At 41.4% G+C, this 21,975-nt stretch overlaps 3 protein-coding genes across 6 annotated transcripts; 2 read left to right on the top strand and 1 right to left on the bottom strand.

The window, feature by feature from the left end:
* The first annotated feature begins 1,098 nt into the window (after window positions 1-1,098).
* On the top strand, window positions 1,099-3,688 carry ankrd33ab (ankyrin repeat domain 33Ab). The gene is made up of 4 exons (XM_067245502.1): window positions 1,099-1,365; window positions 1,538-1,667; window positions 1,790-1,930; window positions 2,871-3,688. Exons 1-4 carry the CDS (start codon window positions 1,099-1,101, stop codon window positions 3,686-3,688), a joined length of 1,356 nt encoding a protein of 451 aa, XP_067101603.1.
* Window positions 3,689-6,165: 2,477 nt separating this feature from the next.
* Window positions 6,166-17,015, top strand: LOC136949323 (activin receptor type-1B). Of its 3 annotated transcripts, XM_067243593.1 has the most exons (9): window positions 6,166-6,292; window positions 11,241-11,486; window positions 11,635-11,901; window positions 12,138-12,368; window positions 12,453-12,620; window positions 13,035-13,191; window positions 13,278-13,402; window positions 13,569-13,699; window positions 13,896-17,015. In XM_067243593.1, the coding sequence occupies exons 1-9, from the start codon at window positions 6,202-6,204 to the stop codon at window positions 14,019-14,021; spliced, it is 1,542 nt and encodes a 513-aa protein (XP_067099694.1). In that variant the 5' UTR covers window positions 6,166-6,201; the 3' UTR covers window positions 14,022-17,015. The 3 variants fall into 3 exon arrangements, with proteins under 3 accessions (XP_067099694.1, XP_067099687.1, XP_067099702.1); XM_067243586.1 differs by having other exon boundaries at window positions 12,138-12,620; XM_067243601.1 differs by lacking the exons at window positions 6,166-6,292; window positions 11,241-11,486 and having other exon boundaries at window positions 11,724-11,901; window positions 12,158-12,368.
* prkag1 (protein kinase, AMP-activated, gamma 1 non-catalytic subunit) lies at window positions 16,374-21,763 on the bottom strand. 2 transcript variants are annotated; one of them, XM_067243611.1, is made up of 13 exons: window positions 21,575-21,763; window positions 20,705-20,756; window positions 20,401-20,501; window positions 20,233-20,314; window positions 20,081-20,139; window positions 19,852-19,897; window positions 19,692-19,746; window positions 19,374-19,500; window positions 18,981-19,146; window positions 18,856-18,893; window positions 18,593-18,739; window positions 18,064-18,163; window positions 16,374-17,389 (listed from the first exon to the last, which is right to left on the bottom strand). In XM_067243611.1, exons 1-13 carry the CDS (start codon window positions 21,587-21,589, stop codon window positions 17,340-17,342), a joined length of 1,038 nt encoding a protein of 345 aa, XP_067099712.1. In that variant the 5' UTR covers window positions 21,590-21,763; the 3' UTR covers window positions 16,374-17,339. The 2 variants fall into 2 exon arrangements, with proteins under 2 accessions (XP_067099712.1, XP_067099721.1); XM_067243620.1 differs by having other exon boundaries at window positions 19,692-19,743; window positions 21,575-21,719.
* Window positions 21,764-21,975: the final 212 nt, after the last annotated feature.

Here is a 21,975-nt window from a genome sequence, read left to right as displayed (position 1 = left end):
CACAAAAGTAATTTAGACATTTTTTCTGTTTGAAGTGAATGAGTTAAATTACTGTACCCTCAAAACAGCCCAAAGAAAGGGCCTTTTTAAGACCATCTTTATTCAAATAAAACCATGTCCATTCAACCCACACAGCTTCAAGTTGTAAACAACTTTTCTGCCTCAGCCCCTAATATACAAAAATAAGGTAAAGCAAATCCCTAAGCATGTTACAGAGTGCTTTTTTGTCTGACACTAGGAAGCTTTGGAGATGTTTGCTTCATGGACCCCTATGAAAATCCATCAGCTGGTTTGGGTCCCTGGAAGACAGTTGGTTTCTGAGTTGTGATAGAGATTACTCTCATTTCCATGTACTGTTTAGTACACACTTGAGTTGAGGAATGTGAGTGCGACAATGTCCAACAAGGCGAAACAGGCCAATCAACCATAAATCAGAAAGTATAATAATGAATTTGTGATTTATCAAAATCTAATAGTATCCAGTTGTATATTGAAACATGTAATGTTGATTTGAAAGAGGAAACACCTACGGTCCATTAGACTCCAGGACATGAAGCCAGAGCTAAAACATCAAACCCAGGTTATTCCTGTACTGTCCTTACCTGATTTAGCCCTGCTGCATTGAGCATGGCTTTTTAATGCTGATCCAGTTACTTAACATTAGGAGCCAACAGCACGTTGAGACAGCCGAGCCACACCAACACCACGACACACAGATTAGCCAGGGTCATTTCTGACTGAGCCTGAAGTTACTCTGCATCTACCTGCCAATCATTTTCCTGAGCTAAGGTCATTTGCTGACTCTGCAAAGATGTTGTTTGGGAAGTGTTATTTGGGAGAACATGTAGAGTGAGCAGAGCAAAGAACAACACTAACCAGGTAGATGCAGTGGTGTCTAAGGAATGTAACGGCAGTCTGAATCTGACAAGTGCTGTTGTCAGTCATTATTGGTCTTGTCTATCTGAAGCTATGTCAGCTCCCTGATCCATGGAAGATACATTACCTTTCTGTTACCTTTCCTCAGTGTGCTAGAGGTGATGTAGGCTGACACTAAGTCCATCTCCTCTGCTCTGCTTCTGGGTCTCTGTGAGACAGAAGATGGCCTCCACGTCCGAGGACCCCCTCCTAGGAACCGGTCCTGATGAGGACGGCTCTGAGGTGTCTTTGTCTGGCAGTGAGTCCGACTCAGGAAGTGTACTTTCTGATGACTCGGTGCTTCCTGACTATCAGCGGGACGAGGGGAAAGGGGGTCCTGCCTCCACGTTGTACGCAGCATGCTTTCGGAACGAACCCCAGGCTCTCAAGATCATTCTCGAGAGGGGAGTCACCAAGGAGGAGGTCATGGAGACAGACATCAATGGTTGGGTAGGATTTCCTGACAGACCCCAGTCTTTGGGTTCAAAAGTCCTCCAGTTGAAATTATGATAATAAAAGATTTTTTTTTACACTGAGGCCTGAACTAATCAAGTATTGCACTTTTTTTTTTATCTCTGTCCATACATGTCATATTTGAGTAAAAAGAAATTGTCCCCAACAGAACGGTCTGATGATAGCATGTTACAAAGGTTTCCTGGATATAGTCCACGGCCTTCATCACTGTCCCTTCATAGACATCAACCACCAAGACAATGATGGCAACACTGCACTGATGATCGCTGCTCAAGCAGGTCAGTGCTATGCTCAACACTCAATATGTATGGTGGTACAATGTGTAAGGTATATTCCTATTTTGTCTGTGCTAATGTTCCTGACAACTTGTCTACATTTCTCATATTATGTTGTTGGCCAGGTCACATCAGCACATGCAACTATATCCTGAACTACTACCCTGGAGCAGACACAGAGATCAGGGACTGTCGAGGGTTCACAGCTCTCATCAAAGCTGCTATGCAGGGCCGCAATGAAGTTGTAGCCACCCTCATCATGGCAGGTAGTAATGACACCAGTTTGAATATAACACAACAATAGTGACAAGAGTTTTAAAGAGACCTGGCATATGTGATGGAAACCAGAGCACTGTATATGCCTAAACTGGCTATTGGTTACCCAGTTCTCTCTCAGTGTGACATGAGACATTTAGTACACGTGTGTGTTATTAGATAACATACCATAAGTACAACAGTTCTAATCAGCCACCGGTTAATGAGTTGACTGAATCAAGAGTCAAGTTGGATAGGAAGATTAAGCCAATAGTGGTTATAAACACGGTTGGCTGCTAACCTCACAAGACAGACAGGGTGATGTTTTCTCAAGAGTAGACAGTTGGAAAGAAGACTGAGAAGATTAAGAGGAATATCAGACATAGAGAAACAACTGTAAGTATAGATCAATGGTGTAGAAAGTGAATTAACAAAACCAGTTGGTACCAACCACATAATTCCTGTTTGCAGAACACAATTTGAAACAAAGAGTACTGGTGAGTGAGTGTCAGGAGGCAGTATTGGTAGCCAAGATCATCATACCGTGCTGTATATTTCTAAGTTTGCAATTCAGCTCTGGGTAGGTGAGTGTAGTAGTGACGCCAGACAGGTTTAAGGGATCATTCGGAGGACATCATCCCACCTTAACTAAATCTCAGTAATCTTTTACTTGACTGCAGATCCTGGCTGACCGAGGATTAAGCTGGTTGGAGGGCTATTTTGGTATCGTCATGAGATCATGTCTACTGGATCATGTCAAACTCAAAATCTCAGCCAAATCCTTCCTTAGTGTTGTTTTTCTTGTGACCAGCAAAACTGAAATTCAATAAGGCCCCCCAAAAGATCAGAGAAAATGTTCATGTTTATGTTATTTAACGTACTACAATTGTATTGTCCTGCAAGTTGAAATAACCTGAAAGAGACCTTCTCTTCCTCTACTATGTCTCAAAGGTGCTGACATCAACGCAGTCGACTCTACAAAGAGAAGATGTGCCCGAGACTGGGCCCTGAAGACGGGGCGCTTCGATACCTTACACCGCCTCCGCCGTCTCAACCTGAGGCCCAGAGCTGAGCAGTTCTGCCAAAGCTACGTCTGCGAGTGGCCTGAGCTCCAAGTGCTAGTGGCCAAAGCCACGGCCAATAAGAGTGCAGGTGAAAAGATCACCCAGAGACTCAAATCCACCTTTGGCTTCAATCTTCCCAGAGACCCCCAGGATAACGGAGTGTTGGATCACATGGTGCGTATGACCACAGGCTTATACAGCCCCCTGGTAGCCACTGCCTGCCGTCCACTCTGCCCCACCAGTCCCCCCATGGCAGGTAAAAGGCGCCTGGCTGTGCCGGAGCTGGTGAAGAAGCACACGGTGAAGGCGCTGGAGGAAACCTCTGTGTGCCATAGCACCAGCTCCAGCTCCTGCATAACACCCTCCCTTCACTCAGCCGAGTCCATCACTGCAGCCTGCTGTGTGGACACAGAGCGCAGAGGCAGTATGCTGTCGCTGGCCCCTAATGGTGTGGCACACAGCTTTATGCACCGCAGCATGGCCCACAGGAACAGCGTGTTCCCCTCCGGCTGCATCCCTCAGATCAAGGTCAGCAAGTCTGGAGAGCCTACACCCAAGAAGGAGAAGAAGAAGAAGAGGCACAAGGGCCACCTGGAGCCACCCAAGTGGAAGTACAAAGAGATCAAAGATGAGAAGAAAAAGGAGAAAAAAAAGGCAGAGAAAGATAAGGCAGAGAAAGAAAAGAATAAGAAAGAGAAGAAATAAAAGTCCATGCACCGCCAACATATTTACAATTTTATTCCACAGACACCATATTCCCCTGTTGGACTCCAATGGCTTTATTTGTTTGTTTGTTGGTAACATGTAGTTACAGATCCAGGTGCTTGTAATGAGCGTTAATTGGTAATAAGGCCTTAGTAAGTTAGCAAGTCTTACTAACACATGTTAATGTGCATCTTATAAGGGCCTTACTACCTAATAACTCATGCTTATCTCATCTTAAAATAATAAAAACCCTAGCCCTAACCCCTTACTAATATTATTAACACTTCTACAGCCTTATTCACACATATTTATATTAATATACTCATACATTTTCTATAAACTAACGCTCATTACAAGTGACGATTTTCTTTGTTTTGAAAAAAAAACATCACTGTGGAAGTCAAAATCTCACAATCAGCTACTATTGCATTACTAATGCAACTGGAAAACAATTTGTCCAGAGTTCAAAGTAAAACGTTTTCTTTTTGTATTTTTTATGTCATTGGCAATTATGATTTTGTGGTGAATGCGTGCTCAACTCAGGGTTTTAGAATACCAAAGCTCACGTTCATAACCTACACTCAGGGATTGAATAACAGATCACTGATGGCTTTTGTAAATATGTAAATATTGACTCCAATGGGCTTGTAAATCTTTATCAAATAAATTGAGATAGTCAAACAGTAGCCTACATAAATTGGCTGCATGCATTTTGTCTGCATACCATTTTGTAACTACACCTATGAACCTGCATTTTCTGAAATTAGAACGATTTATTTGTATATAAAATGTTTTATTGTATATCTTGCAAATAAACCCTAGCGAAAGGTGGCTGTGTGCTTGATGATTACGAAGACTGAGGCTAAGAGCAATGGTTATTTAAAGAGAACCTGGGAAAGGTTAAGACTGTAATCTCAGCTCACAGATTTACGCAACAGTCAGATATAGGACGGCAAGTCACGTGTGACGCTAGCAAACAAAGTACTATACAATTAAGTCTATAATGCAGACAAAACACCAGCAAAAATGTATTATTGTTTAGACAAACAGAACTCCGGTGTTATATTGAGTACTGTAATTGAAGCTAACAGGTCTGCAACGATAAATCCAGAAATAACTTTTTTGAAAGATCTCATTCTCCTGTGCATACTCCATTCCCAGATTAGTCCACCAGATGGCATCCTACAATTCTAAAATAAAAAACATTTCCCATGTCAAGAAAGAATCGAAGTATCACAGATGATTAGCTTTTAGAAGATATACAAACCCTCACCAGTCAGTCACCACCACCTTGAACTCCTGAATGGAATACTGCAAAGACCCAATATGCAAAACGACCTTGAACCATTTACATTTATTCATTTAGCAGACGCTTTTATGCAAAGCAACTTCCAAGAGAAAGCTTTACAAAAAGTGCATAGGTCAATGATCATAAACAACGAGATAGCCATTATCCATATATTTCCAAGCTGGCTAAAACACCAAGCATTCATCTAATAGTAATGCAATGTCGTACATCTGCAGTTGTAAGGGCATTTTTGATATTGAGCAAATATGTGAGCATATACCTCTCCAGAGGTTGGCTGTATACATCCTGTCTGTATGTGCAGGAGATGGAAACCTAAGACAAATTAAACCCCTTCAAAGGTACAGTCTGTTGGGTAATCTGCCCACCTGGAGGGACAGGGTATTTATAAGATAGGGGTGAGGATTCGGCTGGTCCGGTATCTAGTGTTACAGGAAATTATTACCTTGTTGATATATGAATGCAGGGCACACAGTCACTGTAAAACCTGCAATACATTTTGTCACAAACCACTTGTCTAAGTTTTAAAGATCACCGGTACCTTTATTTCTTCGGCATTTACTATATACTCTCTCTCTCTCTCTCTCTCTCTCTCTCTCTCTCTCTCTCTCTCTCTCTCTCGCTTGCTATCTCTCTCTCTCTCTCTCTCGCTTGCTCTCTCTCTATAGGGAGGGAATAAGTAATACAATAAGCTTCAAGATCAAGCTACTCTGGTATTTTAGCAACATATCTGAAAGGGCCACACCCTTGTCTGTGGAAACATTTAGATCAACTTGATACACGTATAGACTGTTTCAGGTATCTGTTGCCTTTGGAATTTGTGTTCTTACTCTGAAAATAGTGAGCATGATATGTGTGTGAGTATGTGTTCAAACTATGGCCTAACAATCACCCTCACTCTGTTAAGTATTTTAAGGGTGGATGAGCTGTCATGCTTTAAGTCTGTGACATTATCAGAAGTGGATTGAACTACTGCCAAATGTCATATAGCTTTCAAATTATTATGGCTAGTGGGTTATAGGTTTAACGTCTCCACCCACATGAACAATTCTTTTTCTGTCGACATTACAAATAACCTTATCTTTAAGTGTTCTGTCCCTTTAAGGCATTTGATCCTGGCTGGTTATTCGTTCGCGTGTGTATGTGTGCGTGTTTTGTAGCTAGTGCTTCTGTGAGCCTTGCTCGTCACACATACTAGCTTAAATTGATGCAATGCAATGGGACTCTAGCGACCATGGCTAAGAAACGGCTCTTATTAACACTGTTCTTGTTTGTGGGCTCATATGGTACTTGTGATGGTGAGTAAACGATATATTCTTAGCTAGTCCTCGTTTCACGTCTGAATTATTATTTTATCTAATCTCGGTGTTGCTCCAGCCTAGCATCGCTTAGCACAACAACATGGCGCAAGGATTTGGATGTTGTCTAGCTGGCTGCCAACCTAACAAGCCGAATTTAGCAGTAAGGTTGAGTGGTAAAATATTATAAAACGCGGCGAGAAGTCGCAGTCAATGTTTAAATCGTGTTCTACAAACAAGTCTGGCTGGCAAAACTACTGCCAGACATGTCTTGGTCGCTCTTGCAGTTTCTGGCTCGAGCGTTTGTGTAAATAAGAGAGCATCACATATGAAATTTAAAAACACATGTGAGGTGAAGTCATATCCATTCGCCGTATCAGCAGATGTGCAAATATAGCTAGTACTGGAAATCCATTCAAATTCTAATTACTTTGTTTGTTGTTGGTTGAACTCCCTTGAAATACTTGGGCCCTAAAGTATTGGAATAATGATATATTTGTTACTGTATTTTCAGTAACCAAAAGAATTAGTAGCCTACTAATGAACAATAATATGCTAAATATATCCATTAGTAATTAAGATAGCTATGTCTTCTGTATTGTTCCCATTCAAACCATTTAATCACCTTTTCTACAATATCGGTCAGGAATCTTAAGTGTTTGTGTATGAGACATTGTGAAGCAGTAGGCTGCTTTTCTGACATTAAAGACCATACTATTTTTGATATTTCAACACAATACTCACTGGCAAGCGGGCAAGGTAGATTCAGAAGTTGACCTATTTAGCTTTCAAGCGCTGCTGTACATTGCTAAATAGGCTATTGTGTGCTACCCAACCAACCGGGGTATCCTGAAGTTTCTCGTAATTCGAATAAGTCCACTTTTATGATAAAATCCAATAAGTAAAATGAAGGTTTAAGGAAGAGAAATAGGCCAGCAAGGTGTGCGTGTGTGCAGATGCGTGTGCGTGCGCAAATGCGTGTGTTGTGTGTGTTTCAGAAGCACATAATAGTCTAATGAACCTGATAACTGCTGCTCAGAATATTTCTGGGCCAAAGGCAGGAAGTGAATGTCTGGATAAATGCATGGGGTACTGACAGCAGACTGAAGACAGTTGAAATCTAGGTCCGTGTGGGTGTTTGTGTGTGGAATGAGGGCAACCCCATCCGGGGAGGGGCACTCCTTGGCACACACATCCTGCTCATCTGTGGTACACATATTGTCTTAATCAACATCAACTGATGGATCAGATCAATGCATAAATGATCTGGACTGTAAAAGCTCTCTCTTGTTTCCATCCCTATATGTAGTACCTTCCTCTTATCCATCAATCAATTCCTCTCATCATTGCGCCCTCTCTCTCTGGCCTTTAATTCTTTTCACACACAGAAATGTGCTGAGTATAGGCCTACTGCTTTATATTACTCTGATCAATATTTGGAACCACGTATCAGAAAATATTTTCCAAATTAATTTTCAGTTGTAGCACCCTGTAATACCTTTACTGAAACACAGCACATGATCTAACACTACTATAAGGAATGTTGCTACAATCCTTATTTTATCTTGACTGTGGTGACCTTATTTTTGTTTCTAGCAAGGCATCCTGTCCTTCGTGTCCAGTAAAAGTATTCAAAATCCTGAAAAAGGTCTGCCTCTTCAAGATTGCCATGGTAAAGGATGCCATTGGTTAAAGATTACTTCAAATCATTGTGAACGTTTCTTAGTGAATCCAACTTAAGTAGGAGTACAGTATTATTATAATTTTTTGATAAAGTGAAAGGGATACGTTGCCTATTGGATTGACACATTTCAAGTTTGTTCAAGTATCAAAATGATCATTTTTGGTCCAGTAAAACATGTCTCCCACTCTCTCTCTTGTCTCTCTCCCACATATAGGACTGCCTGTAAATGGCTTTGGAATGTTGTTTGTTGGTTTTGTTTGGAAATATTTAAGGACTTTCTGTCCACCAATAAAACCACAAAAATCATATTACATGTTATCTTTTATTCTTTGTTGGCTCTCTTAACATGATGGAGATTTACATGTAGGCCTGTTTGTTCAGGAACCTACCTTTTACATCCAGAGCCAACCAGTACTCTCTGTGAGTCAAGGCAACAGAGATGTCATCAGAGCAGCCCCTCTGATTGAGGTATCTCCTACAGTCTCTTTGAGTTCATAGGTTTGACCTAATTTAATATCCATCCAATTAGACCACACCAGCCTTGATATTATCAAGGTTAGATGGTTAACTTTTCCAGAATTATTTCATTCTTTTTAAGTACTTGTTCGGATGAGAGCATGAATGCAAACAGATAGGATGATTTTTTGCATGCTTACCAGACAGTGGCTGGGCAATAAGCAGGGGTCGAGACCAACTGATTTGTTTGGAAAAACTAAGTGGCAAGATGCTAAGTGTGGGGGAAGGTGATCTAGAACATCAAAATCATATCCGTCCTGCTGTATAAAATCTGGGAAACAGACCACCTAATTCCATTGAGCAACATGTAAGATGCTTACATGGGCTATCTTCTGCCAAATGCGTCATTTTGTTTTTTGGAAAGCTCTGTCTTTCCCTTTATCTCTGTTCTATCAGCTGCATCTAGACTTCTGCTCTCCTCTAGTCTCTCCATTGATTTCTATTGTTTTTATCCCTCTCAAATTAAGATGCGGCTTCCTGTCTAAAGTCCAAGGACTCGTGTGTCAGGGCCTCGGGTATTTGAGGCCAGCCTCCCATGGATACCACAACAAAGACGATGTAATCACATACTGTATGCTCACTCATAATTTAGCTTCAGACAATACCTGCATTAAGGCTCGGTACAAACACTCTTTTACAAACCCAGGTCGGCGTTACATTTGATGTTTGTATATTTTCCATTATTCCTATCCAACACTGATTACAAACCTGTGGCATATCATCAAGCAATTTCTAGGCAGGTTTCTACACATATATGCACACTTGTACGTACACGTACGTCTTTTGTATTGATTGAGTGTGGTGAGGGAGTAAGTGAACACAGTGAGGGAGTGAGTGAACACGCTGAGGGGGTAAGTGAACACGGTGAGGGGGTAAGTGAACACAGTGAGGGAGTGAGTGAACACGGTGAGGGGGTAAGTGAACACGCTGAGGGGGTAAGTGAACACGCTGAGGGGGTAAGTGAACACGGTGAGGGGGTAAGTGAACACGCTGAGGGGGTAAGTGAACACGGTGAGGGGGTAAGTGAACACGGTGAGGGGGTAAGTGAACACGGTGAGGGAGTAAGTGAACACGGTGAGGGAGTGAGTGAACACAGTGAATGTGGAGTGGTATGTTTTCTCTGCCTGGTGACATCAAGTTATTTTAATCAGCTACATGTCTGGCTGTGTTGAACTTCTCCACCACCCTGTCCTATCATCTAGAGGCGGCACTTAACGACTCTCCCAGATCACAAACACCCCAACATTGCTCTTGGAGTCAGATTCCCAGTATCTCAGCCCGGGTTGGGGTTTAGGGGTCGTTGGATAGTTGTATTTACAGATGCTTTTACAGAGAGTATCAGAATGTTAATGCAAAGCATAGCATGTTTGATTTTACTCTAATATTTACTTGAGGTCATAGGTTTGCTAATGAGAAAAATGGGTAGAATTACTGGAATTTGGAGTTTCACACTATTGCCCAATGAAGTAGTACCAGTTACTGTTGCAGCTGGTCATTCTCTCTCTCACACACACACACACCATTACTGCAGGGGTTATGACATATATCAATAGTGTATCAGAATCAGAATGGGTTTTATTCGCCATGAAAGTTTGCACAGACAAGAAAGTTAAATAGGAGGACTAACTATACTAAGGGTACATAACTAGCAATACTAAGTGGAATTACAATTAAAATAAACTATACAATAAAATATAAGTTGCAGTCATTTACAATATAAAAATACAAATATTACAAAAAATACAAATAATGTGCCCCTAGCTGCCACTTCTCCGTCCCCCATTTCCTGTATCTGTCCTCACCTTCCCCCTGTGCCCCTCTCAAAACCAGGCTGGAAAGGGGGTCTTATCCTCACAGCCCCTCCTCTGGGTCTGGGTCTTTCCTCCCAGTCTCTCTGCTTGTTGGGTGAGATGGCTTGTGGTTTCCTATGTAAAAGCCACACAAAGGCCCAATGTGACGACACAGCTGAGAAGATTATCAAACTGTATTGTGGGCAGGCCATTTTTTTCCGCTCTGCAGTGTAATTAAATCTCTGCATTTAACAGAGAGACCTTTTGTCTTTGAGCTTTCTTTTTTATGTGGGTATACAGTATATGCACAGTCTACAGTATACAGTGTGTAGGTTGATTGTATCATAGAACACATGTTGTTCCTGACTTTTGTTGTCTGAGCAAACACTGAACAATACCTTTTTCTGTCCTGTTTCACTGAGGAATTATATTTAAGAAAAGTTTTATATTCTAGCTGACACACTTGTCTGGAAAGGCCAGAGCATGCTGAAACACTTTTTTTGGCCATGAGTAAGTCATACTTGTCTAGATTGGTTTAGTTCAAATGGATAGGTTACTTGTAAAACGTGTCAACCCTGGGCCCTGTGGAAGTAGACCTTGTAACTTTGTCTGGAATGTTTGTGATGTTCATTGGGTACATGCCTTGTTTTCCAGCACAAGCTCTAATACATTATTTGAATTATTTTGAAATTATTTGTAAAGATTGTAATGTTTATCCTACTATAAAGTAATTAAGAAAGGTATTGATGCAACATACACTTTTATAAGGAAAAGTGTGTCTGTGCTTCAGCCCAAATAATTGTTGTAGATTTAAAATGGTGTCCTGAAATTGGAATTAGTCAAATCCAGCACCATCTGTAATGTATTGTCCTTGACTGCCCTCTGCTGGGTATAGCTTTAAGGTACATCAACACAACCATATTGTGAAGTTTGTTCTCTTTTCCATCCTGTGTCCCAGGTCTATGGTGTAACTGCACTACAGCGCAGTGTGCGAAGACAGGCTTCCAGTGTGAGACCGACGGGGCCTGCATGGCCTCCTCCTCCTCCATAAATGGGAATGAGCAGCACATTCGTATCTGCATCACCAACGACAAGCTGGAGCCTCCCGGCCAGCCCTTCTACTGCCTCAGTGCCGAGGGCCTGTTAAACACACATTGCTGCTACACTGACTACTGCAACAGCATCAGCCTCAAAGTACCCTCTGGTGAGGACACACATGAGCATGCAACATGCAAACGTTCACACCAAAATGCATCACATGGTGCACATAGCTTTTGGGATATCGGCCTAGAATCAACGTCTCACATAGCACATCGACCCTCTTCTATGTCTTTTGTTTTCTCTTCCTATAGTGACGTCTCGGTTGGGCCTGGGGAGTGGTTTTGGCCCAGGGCGCACATGGGGTCCTGTGGAGCTGGTGGCGGTGATTGCGGGCCCGGTATTCCTGCTGTGTGTGCTGCTGATGCTGGGGGTCTTCCTGTTCCAGCACCACCAGAGGACCTACAGCCACAGGCAGAGGCTGGAGGTGGAGGACCCCAGCTGTGACCACCTGTACCTGGCCAAGGACAAGACCCTGCAGGACCTCATCTATGACATGTCCACTTCTGGATCTGGCTCCGGTCAGTACTACTAGTACTTGAGGGCCCTGAGGTGCAGAACTGGTCAATGTGTCCCTTTTACTCCTGTCACACCTCAATGTACTCTTTTATCATTCTCACACAATTATTTTTGTTCAGTTGAGGCAGAGGTAGGATATGGCACATTCATGTTAATGGAAAACGCCGGAGGGAAAGCTTTGTAGCAGCATTCTGACCGATGTTCTGTTCCTGCCCCTCGTTGTCTTCTGTTAGTGCAGGTCTCCCTCTGTTTGTACAGCGCACCGTGGCACGGACTATCGTTTTGCAGGAGATCATTGGGAAGGGGCGTTTTGGTGAGGTGTGGCGTGGTCGCTGGCGTGGTGGGGATGTGGCAGTAAAAATCTTCTCGTCACGAGAGGAGCGCTCTTGGTTCCGGGAAGCCGAGATTTACCAGACCATCATGCTTCGTCACGAGAACATCCTCGGGTTTATCGCCGCTGACAACAAAGGTAAATGCTGGCTGCATGTTCTGAGAAAGGGTATACTGTGTAAAGAATTGTATCTGTATTTAATCTTTATCTTCTCCCTCTTAGATAATGGCACCTGGACCCAGCTGTGGCTGGTATCAGACTACCATGAGTATGGCTCTCTGTTTGACTATCTGAATCACTACTCCGTCACTATCGAAGGCATGATCAAGCTGGCGTTGTCTGCTGCCAGCGGCCTGGCACATCTGCACATGGAAATCCTTGGCACTCAGGGTAAGAGATTTGTGCGCAAATGATCAAACTGTGAGATGACATGTCAGTATATTTACACAACTGTTTGTATTATTTATTTATGTTTTTTTTAGCCGCTCCCTTTCTCTGCTATTGATATCCACTCCCCTGTAACTGGCCCCCAGTTTTACAAACAGTGAATCGAGGCCAGACAGCCTATTCTCTAATAATCAGACCTGGGTCAGTTACAAACCAGCACCTTCATTGAGTGGCTTATACAGAGTTTTCAAGGACTATATACTTTGTAAATGACTTTAATCCACAGTTCATTTAGAAAATGGACACACACTAATACTCCTGACATAGTTATATTGTCTTATCAGTAATGGTTGGGATGAATGTACAGAGGAACTGCATACGTTTGGTACATAGCCTAACTGTTTTTGTGGCACCTAGGTAAGCCTGGCATCGCCCACAGAGACCTAAAGTCTAAGAACATATTGGTGAAGAAGAACAGTACCTGTGCCATTGCTGACCTTGGTTTGGCCGTTCGCCACGAGTCTGTCTCCGACACAATCGACATAGCCCCCAACCAGAGAGTGGGCACCAAGAGGTACATACAAACTCACAATGACGTGACCCTTTACAACCTAGAAAAGCATTTCCTAACCACTAAACTGCGTGGTCCTTTTCTCACAGGTATATGGCCCCTGAGGTTCTGGATGAGAGCATCAACATGAGACACTTTGACTCGTTTAAATGTGCAGATATCTACGCCCTGGGCCTAGTCTACTGGGAGATAGCACGCCGCTGCAATGCTGGAGGTTAGACAGCTCACTCTTTTACACACATACACACCATCACACAATAATAGAGGACCTGGTTGAGTTTGTATTTGTTTCAGTGCTGGTTGTGAATGGTAATTCCAGTCAACTGACATGGAGTTGCATTCTTGGTTAGTTGGTGACCTGACATTTGATCCGGTTCTAGGTATACATGAGGAGTACCAGCTGCCGTACTATGACCTGGTGCCCTCTGACCCTTCCATAGAGGAGATGAGGAAGGTGGTGTGTGACCAGAAACTACGACCTAACGTACCCAACTGGTGGCAGAGCTATGAGGTAAGGTGTTGGTCATGTCAGTTTGAGTCTTATCCAATCCGATCATAGCTGCTTCCTATCCAAGTCTTCCCTATATCTATTTAACTTTCTTAAGCTTATTTTACTCACCTCCACCAAACCGCCAGCCCAGATGTATTCTCAGAGCTTCAAAATGGAATGTTTCCTGTTCCCTCCTCTCTTTCCTCCCTTCCACTAGGCCCTGCGTGTGATGGGTAAAATCATGAGGGAGTGTTGGTACACTAATGGAGCTGCCCGCCTCACTGCCCTGCGCATCAAGAAGACCCTGTCTCAGCTCAGCCAACAGGAGGACATCAAAATCTGAGATAGAGAGAGAGAGAAAGTGAGAGAGCAATGGCCCAAAGACTTTGGGGGGGAGGGGGGGAGACCCTGTCCTAGACTAAGGGACAAGGTTTTATTTGCTAAAAGAACGCACAAGTTAAAGAACAAATAGACTGATGATGAAAGCTAAATTGAGGTGGAAAAAAACCCTCTCCTGCCAGTTTGTCAAACCCCTTGAGTTGTGACCAGCCCTACCTCGCCTGCTCAGCTAAAACTACTGACGTGTCCTATCATCCCCTGCCCAGCAGCCCCTGCCCTGACAGCCTCCTCACTCACAGCTGTCCCTACTGAATCGGCTGCACTACTGCTACTATTAATACTGCCCCCTTCAGTGTCTCTGGTTGGAACATAAAGTATACAGCTGTTTATTTAATAACAGCAGATGTCAGTTAATTGCATCCTTTTTGTTCGGTTAGTAGGTAAGTTTCTGTCCTTCAGTCAGGATTTTTTTCTATTTAATCGATTTTTATTTCGTTTTTCTGCCTTTTCAACTTTATCAATTGAGGAGGGAGGACTTAACTGTTGTTATTCCAGATGAGGAATGAATTCTGGATAGACTGAAATCTCATTTAGTCAAATCCTGCTGAACAAAGGCCTGCATCTTTTTGGTTTTTGCTCCGCTGTATTTGTAACTTTCTCTGTCACCTCAATCTAAGACAGAAATTGATTTAACAAACTTGCGGCTCTATGGTGAGCGAGTCTATTAACTGTATTGTAGCCAACACACTACTGAATAATTTTTGTTCTTTCACACCTCCATGTTCTTTTTCCCTCAGGGTTTGTTTACCCTGGCAAAGTGTAACCACTGTATATACAATGACTTTTTTTTTAAGTAAGATGATGTACATAACTCCTGGAATTCATTTTTATTTTTCTTTAAATATTTAAATCATGGGTATAATGGTTGCACCTTTTATACTGGTAGTAAATGTGAGAAAAGGAGAATGGCTTGTATGTGCTCAATTATCCTCTACTGTACCAATCCAAAGCAACACTACTGTATGTCAGTCACTTCTGAGTCATCAGAGCACATACTGAACCCTTTCTATGATCTCTTGTGATGTAGAACAGTATTTGATTCAATATTTCACTCTGTATCCTGCAATCAACTATCTACCCAAAACCTCCTTGATATGCAAGTTGTAAATAGTTTGTATCATGTGCACCGACTCAGATGTAAAACAAACACGTTTTTTGTCCAGTTCCTTTTGTTTCTTTTCTTTTCGGGAAACTTGAGGTTTTGCCATGATGTATTTGTCCCTTATTGTTGCTATTATTTTTTTTAAGCTCATAAGGTACTGCTGATGTGAAGTCTTCCTTATGTTATAAAAGCCGACCAGATTTCCTAGGAAAAAAGGCTGACAGGCCATGTGTGCACTATTCCACTAACAGAACACAACCAAATTGTCAAAAACAGTTTTTTTTTATTGGGACTCGATTGGTGGAAGGAGCACATTTCCAAAACCATAGGAGACGATAGAATTTGGTTTCACTTGAATCAGTTCTCAAAAGTATTTGGATGTTTTTGTAACTGACAGGGTCAAAACTACCTTTGAAAACATAATAGGATATTTAGTGTGCTTTATACCTCGAGGTTGAACTTCATTGTGAATAAGAAATACTACTGATACTTGCTTCTCAGTGCTGTCTCACAGGAAGTAGATGTGCCTGTATTTATTTTAATCTTATTTAATCAAATCTGTTGTTATTGTTGATTTCATGCTCATCTGCACTGTATTTTGTATACCTTGGGAGAAGTCCATAGGTAATGGTGTCCTGAACATTTTTTGGACTGTGAGTGGGAGACCAGGACCTGGTTATTACTGTATATTGAGTGGATGGGGAATGGTGATCTTATGCACATACTATGAGGCAGTGTGGCAGGCAGTGTGTCCAGAAGACTGCGGTTGATGGCATCATGCTTGTGGATACTGTACAAGCATGAAGAGGCATCACCCAGAAAAGCTGTTTTATTGCACTATTGGTTGTTTTTGATGAAGCACTGTTGGATAAGGATACCCAGGTCTCTATACAGGCATGTGGGCTTAAAAGCAACTGAATCCAAGTAAAAATGGCAGGACTAATTTCCAATAGTGTAAATAGGTATTCTATAGAGAAATAAAAACTCCGGTTTTCCAATGTATGGTCTACTATTCTGTTTGTCCGCACACAGTAAGCCAATGTCCACATCAACTTTTAGAAACCGTCCATATGCTAATTAGTCTTATCTTTTCTGACTGGTAATTACTTATATAGCCTAATACTCAATGACCTGTCTGACCTTTCCACCAGATCTTTACATGTAAAAAAAAATAAAACATACAAGACAACTGCATAAGAGAAAATATTTATTGCTCATGCATTAAATTGAAGTGTAGAAAACAAAACTGCACTTTCATTGAATACATCTCATCAATGTTATAACCAGAGTAAAAACAGAATTTTTGCATTTTAAAGTATACTGATTCAATGGTGCAATGAGCTCTCTTTCATATGCTGAAGCATGAAAGGTGAGCCTTTGGAGCATGTGCATGAGGAAAGTGCTGGTTGTACTTGGAAAGCTAAAGTTGTGGTGTTTCCTACGTGCTGTGACCGAAAGAGGGCACAGTCACTGCAACAAGATGGTCCCCCTTTTTGTCCATCAATACATAACAAAATGTAAATGACAAACCAGTTCATATGCATTCAACATATTCAAACATAAGTGGAACTGGGAATGTTTCTAGAATAAGAATCTCATGACAGCAGAGGAACACACATTTTCACTGGACTCTGAAACTGAAAGTTTGCATTACCTTGGTCAAAATACCCCAATTGACTTCTGAGGGATTGTGATGCTAATGATTGTTAAGCACAAGCCATAAAAACATTCATTATTAAATAAGGTGTTTAATATTATAATCAGGACCTATTTATACATTTGTATTTTGTCCCAATGTGGTTTCCAACACTCAAACAATACTTCAACTTCAAAAATCACAAGGAAATAAAATACAATAAAACAAACAAAATATGAGAATGCCAGATATAAATGATAACTCAAGATAAGAACACAGATATTTAGTGGTTGTGTATTTAAAATAAAGTGTGTTGTTAAAAACATTTACGCTACAATTGACATCCTCTTACTGCCGCTAAGATAGCTTTAGGATGCTTTCCAAACAAGCTACATTGCAGTTAGGCTGCACAGCACATGAGAACTGGGGAGATGTCAAGATAATACATCCACGATCGCATCATTATGATATGATATATGATGCTGCAAACAGAATTTCAGTAAAGATGGAATGCAACATCAAATCTATGACACGTCATCCTGGAATTGTCCAGATGAGCAGCAAGACTCCACCCCTGAAGGATGAATGAGGCCCACACATGACTTCATAGATCCAAATATACTATCAGAGTACTTAACCACTGAGAATTGATTGGTCAGACAAATTAACATAGTTCTTTGTTAAGTAACAAAATCGAATTAATGTAGGACTTCAACTACAAATCCTGGAGTAACTGGGCTGGCTAGAGATTTTGGGTCCACTGCAGAAGGTCTGTCTCATTTTTTTGGTTGCTTGAGTTTTGGCTTGGTTAACAGTTCTGTATATCCCTTAGTTGTTACTTTACATAATGTTTCTATATTGCTACACTGACAAAGTCAACAGACTCCACATTGTTGCAAATAGGGAGGGAGGGAAAGAGATTGTCATGTGCTTAACACAGGACAGGGACCTACATGAAGACATTCAGACTGAACCCCTCTGACATGCCCCTCCTTCTCCCTCTCTTCCTGCCCCCTTTCTTCTATGATCTACTTCCAATTATTATTCAGCCCTTTCCCTTTGTAAATCGATCAAGCAGTTCCTAAAAATAAAAAAAAAGAATACATCACCAAAGAAAAAATCTTAATAAATAAATAGATTATTTAAATCATTTACATCCTAATGTTTGTATTTATTGTACCATTCTGTATCATGTGTCTATCATGTCAGTGATCATTGCAGAATTGATAGGTAAGGCGGTGTTCTCACCCTCGTCTCCGTTGGTGAGCACTAGAGCTTGAAGGATGTCTGAGAGGGACACGATGCCCATCACCACTTCCTGCTCATCCACCACCACCAGCCTATGCACCTGGGGAGAGCACAACTTATTATTATCTGAAGCTCCTCAGCTCCAGAAAAAAACGGATGGACGGACATTTGGTTTCCACACAAGGCATTTTGAATATAGCTCTTATATCTTGAATCTATAGAAACTCTAAAATGATAGTAATTTTAGTTTGGGAATTTGTGACATTTTGCCAACTTTAAGCAATTCAGTCTGTGTAAAATAAGTGAGTAGAGCCACTTCCATATTTACATCCATGATGATAATTGTTTCCTCTTAATTAATCCTGAATTACACAATGTGCTTAATCCATCTGTAGATGGATGGCTACTCAAGTTCATGTCATATTAAAGAACAGCTTTTATGATTCCATGCACACTTTAAGCATAAAATGTTTCAATATTGGACCTACACATACATGTTGAGATGTAAACATGGACACATCTCTCTCACCTCTGCCTCCACCAGTCTATTGATGATGGCCTCCAGCGTATCCCGTCTGTTACAAGTGAGCACACCCTCAAAGTATTGGGAGCGGTGCTGCAAGGCTTTGGTCACGGTCACATCCAGGTTGTTATACGTCTTTTCTGCTGCCAGGTTCTGTACAGGCACATAAATAGTGAGATGTCTATCTTTGAACATCCCCAACTAACACAAACTAGACTCTCCTATTAATCTGAGACTAACGTGCTGCAGCACAGCTGTACAATACTTACAATTACATCAAATTTGGAGTAGATGTCCACCACTCGACCTATGTGTTAGAGAAAATACATGAGTACATGGCACAAGTGAACCACTGACCCCCCACAAGTTGACCCGCTCTTTTCTCCCCACTCACCATTGTCATCCACTACAGGCAGAGCTGACACTCGCTGCTCCACAAAGATGCCCAGTGCTGTGTAGATGGGGGTGTCAGAGCGCACCACTGCAATCTTTTGGAATGTCCCAATACCTAGCTCCTCTAGGGTTTTTCCTAAAAAGGCTGGTTTCGGCATCTCCGATATCTGAGACACAATAACACGGACCATGCGTCTTACCCAAGTAGTTTGGCATCAAATCAACCATAGCAAGTTGCCTTGATAAACCAAGGTATAGGTTTCATTGGCTAGGCTTGTTAAACCTTGCACCACCCCTACCTAAGCCCCAATAGTGTTGACAATTGGATACTGAGCTACAACATGACCAGCAGGTGATATAACAGGTTGTAAGAAACATAATGAAGGAGACTCACAAAAAGTTTAAGGAACTTTAGGATCCTCTTATGTGTAAGAATGTAGAGGGTATTTCCTGTTAAGGGGTCGATGACAGGCAGTCTGTGGATCTTATTTTTCAGTAGAGATGACACAGCATCATACAGACTGGAAGGGGAGGGAGACAAGTGTAACACAATAAACAGAGAAATTAACACTTCAGTGGTGTAAAGACGCCAAGCAGTCAAAGGTCGACCATATGAAGTTCAAGACACCTGAAAAAGTTGCTTTTAGTTGTACTGACTAGGTTACACAGAGCTACTGTTTTGTGCCTAGGTATTAGACTACCAGAAACTCACCTGGCATTGGGGGATATACTGACAAGGGGCTTGAAAGAGTCTTGAAGGTACACTTCTAAAACAATAAAAATTAAAATATATTAAAAGAAACAGTTGTAGATGCTCTTTTTGAGTGTTAGACATTGGACTTATTTTTCAACCAGTTAATAAATGGTTATACCTCTCCAAGTCTCTATTTTGTGCTCTTCCAGCTCATATATTTGAACCTGAAACATTAGTGCAAGTTAAACATTAGAAGTTGTTCCATTACACAGGGAAGGGATAGCACTGTGTCATTTTTGGCTCTGTCTTGTATATTACTCCTTGCACTTCAGCTTAAACGTTATTCTTGAGAATGTAAGATGTAGTGAAATGTAGTGAAAAAGTAATAAACAACCCAATCGTCTTACCAAAGGTGACTTGTAGTAGCGATGGAGGATGTTTATGAAGTCTGTGATGGTCAGCATACCTAGAACAACAGCAGGTGTTAAAACAGTATTATAAAATACACGTGACATTCATATTGTTTATCTAAAATTAAGCAAAAGAAAAAGGCTCTTACCAACAAAACACTGCTTCTTACTGTCCCACAGGGGGGCTGCTCTCACGCCATTTGACACCAGCGCAAAGAACGCCTTCTTAACCTTTTAGAAACAATTGTACAAGGCACACATTTTAGATCTTGCCTTGTAGACCTTCACTCATTTCACCAAACACATTATCCTTTTACCTGAAGTGATGTATCAAACACCACCAATTTAGAGCTGGTTGGCACCAGGTCATAACACCGATGAGACTTCATAAAGCGGGTGTACACATTGCGCTCTGGGTCTAAGGGGAAATGAGAAAAATGTAGAGTCAACTGTCCATTCATAGACACATTAACAGTCATTGCTACAGTATTAATAATATAGCTTACTCAGCTCAGTTGTACATTATAGTTTACATTTGCAAAGCAGACAACATCTTGTCCATTACAGTTAATCCTAATATTTAATATGAATGAGATTTTTTGAAAAATTTAACATTTGTACCATCAATGACAGTCTCTTTTTTACTCTCCAAATCATCAAGAGCTCCTGGAATCTGAAAAGCAAAGGTCACAGTACTCAGCATGATGCAAGTTGTCACAGAAGTTAGCGAGTGCTAGCTGTCGTTAATTATAAGGACTTGCTTTTGCTCTTGCCATACACTACATTGTTCCTGTTTGGCAATACATACAATAGCATTTCACTAATTTGTTTAGGGGGCTAATTGAACCAATTATTCAAAATGGTCATATTATGTACCGACGCTAGTTAGACATAAAGTCCGATAGTTTCCACAAGTCAATCGAAAAGCATTTAGAGTTAGCACATTTCAAATTCAAATAGGTAGCCTAGGTTGATACAACTGTCTAGCTAGATAATAAAGTATTATTGAGTCGTAATATCTAGAGATCGCTACAGTAGCTAGTAGGTACACTATGCACTAGTTAATGTATTAGTTATAAAGCTATAGCTTGGGTAGACGGTAACCGACAGACCCTGAACTGCTAGCCATCCAGCAGATGGCTAGACTTGCAGTTGGCAGACTAGTCGCTAAGTACACAGGAGTACTACTACTACCACCTACACTAGCTAAGAAAGCTAGTTAGCTAGCTACCAAAAGTTGTGGAGTTTGAAATTAACATGCAGTCTGTATAGTTTCCACTGCTAATTCCTAGCAATCATATCTGGCAAGTACGCTACGATTCAAGAAAAAAAAATGGAAATGTAGTTACAGTAGCTGCAGTAGTTACGTTTGAGTTAGCTTGATAATAATGTCCTATTGAATCGTTCCAATTTCCAGCAAATATACTGACCCCAGTCTGAAACACAATATAGGTGTCACTGTACATTTGTCTAGCTAAACCGGCGACTTACCAGTACACACTCCATATTCCATTCACTATTCTGCGCTCCCTAAATCCAAACTTGTAAAATAAAGTAACGACCAGATACAAGATTACAGTATATCCTTTCCAAGACCACCAGACTATCTGCACAAGACGCCTTTCCCGACAAGCTAGAGCTAGCTAGTAGTTCATGATACAACGACGATCGTGACTTCCGAGTGTGGTGTTCTTGTGTCCTGCTAGCTAAGCTTCCGCTAGCTCCTTCAACTGTAAACCTGGTTGGCTGACTCTTGTGACACTTACATTGTGTCAATGACAGTACAGCCAGGGTTTAAATGACACAGCCTTCGTTTGCTACTTGTATTTCCCATGGTTATATTTTCTTCAGCAAGCGCCACTTCCAGACTTTTCTTTTAGACAGTAGGTAGG

The sequence above is a fragment of the Osmerus mordax genome, chromosome 1 (genome assembly GCF_038355195.1).
Source record: "Osmerus mordax isolate fOsmMor3 chromosome 1, fOsmMor3.pri, whole genome shotgun sequence".
NCBI classification, from domain to species: domain Eukaryota; kingdom Metazoa; phylum Chordata; class Actinopteri; order Osmeriformes; family Osmeridae; genus Osmerus; species Osmerus mordax.
This window is presented reverse-complemented; position numbering and strand designations above follow the sequence as displayed.

What these genes read in the sequence shown, in the direction of transcription:
- ankrd33ab (XM_067245502.1), top strand. Translation starts at nt 1,099, where the DNA reads ATGGCCTCCACGTCCGAGGACCCCCTCCTAGGAACCGGTCCTGATGAG. An exon ending in AGACAGACATCAATGGTTGG is followed by an intron (nt 1,366 to 1,537) that starts GTAGGATTTCCT and finishes TGTCCCCAACAG; the next exon opens with AACGGTCTGATGATAGCATG. An exon ending in GATGATCGCTGCTCAAGCAG is followed by an intron (nt 1,668 to 1,789) that starts GTCAGTGCTATG and finishes GTTGTTGGCCAG; the next exon opens with GTCACATCAGCACATGCAAC.
- LOC136949323 (XM_067243586.1), top strand. Translation starts at nt 6,202, where the DNA reads ATGCAATGCAATGGGACTCTAGCGACCATGGCTAAGAAACGGCTCTTA. An exon ending in CAGAGAGTGGGCACCAAGAG is followed by an intron (nt 13,192 to 13,277) that starts GTACATACAAAC and finishes CTTTTCTCACAG; the next exon opens with GTATATGGCCCCTGAGGTTC. An exon ending in ACTGGTGGCAGAGCTATGAG is followed by an intron (nt 13,700 to 13,895) that starts GTAAGGTGTTGG and finishes CCCTTCCACTAG; the next exon opens with GCCCTGCGTGTGATGGGTAA.
- prkag1 (XM_067243611.1), bottom strand. An exon ending in TGTTTGATACATCACTTCAG is followed by an intron (nt 20,315 to 20,400) that starts GTAAAAGGATAA and finishes TGTTTCTAAAAG; the next exon opens with GTTAAGAAGGCGTTCTTTGC. An exon ending in TAAAGTTCCTTAAACTTTTT is followed by an intron (nt 19,147 to 19,373) that starts GTGAGTCTCCTT and finishes ATTGTGTCTCAG; the next exon opens with ATATCGGAGATGCCGAAACC.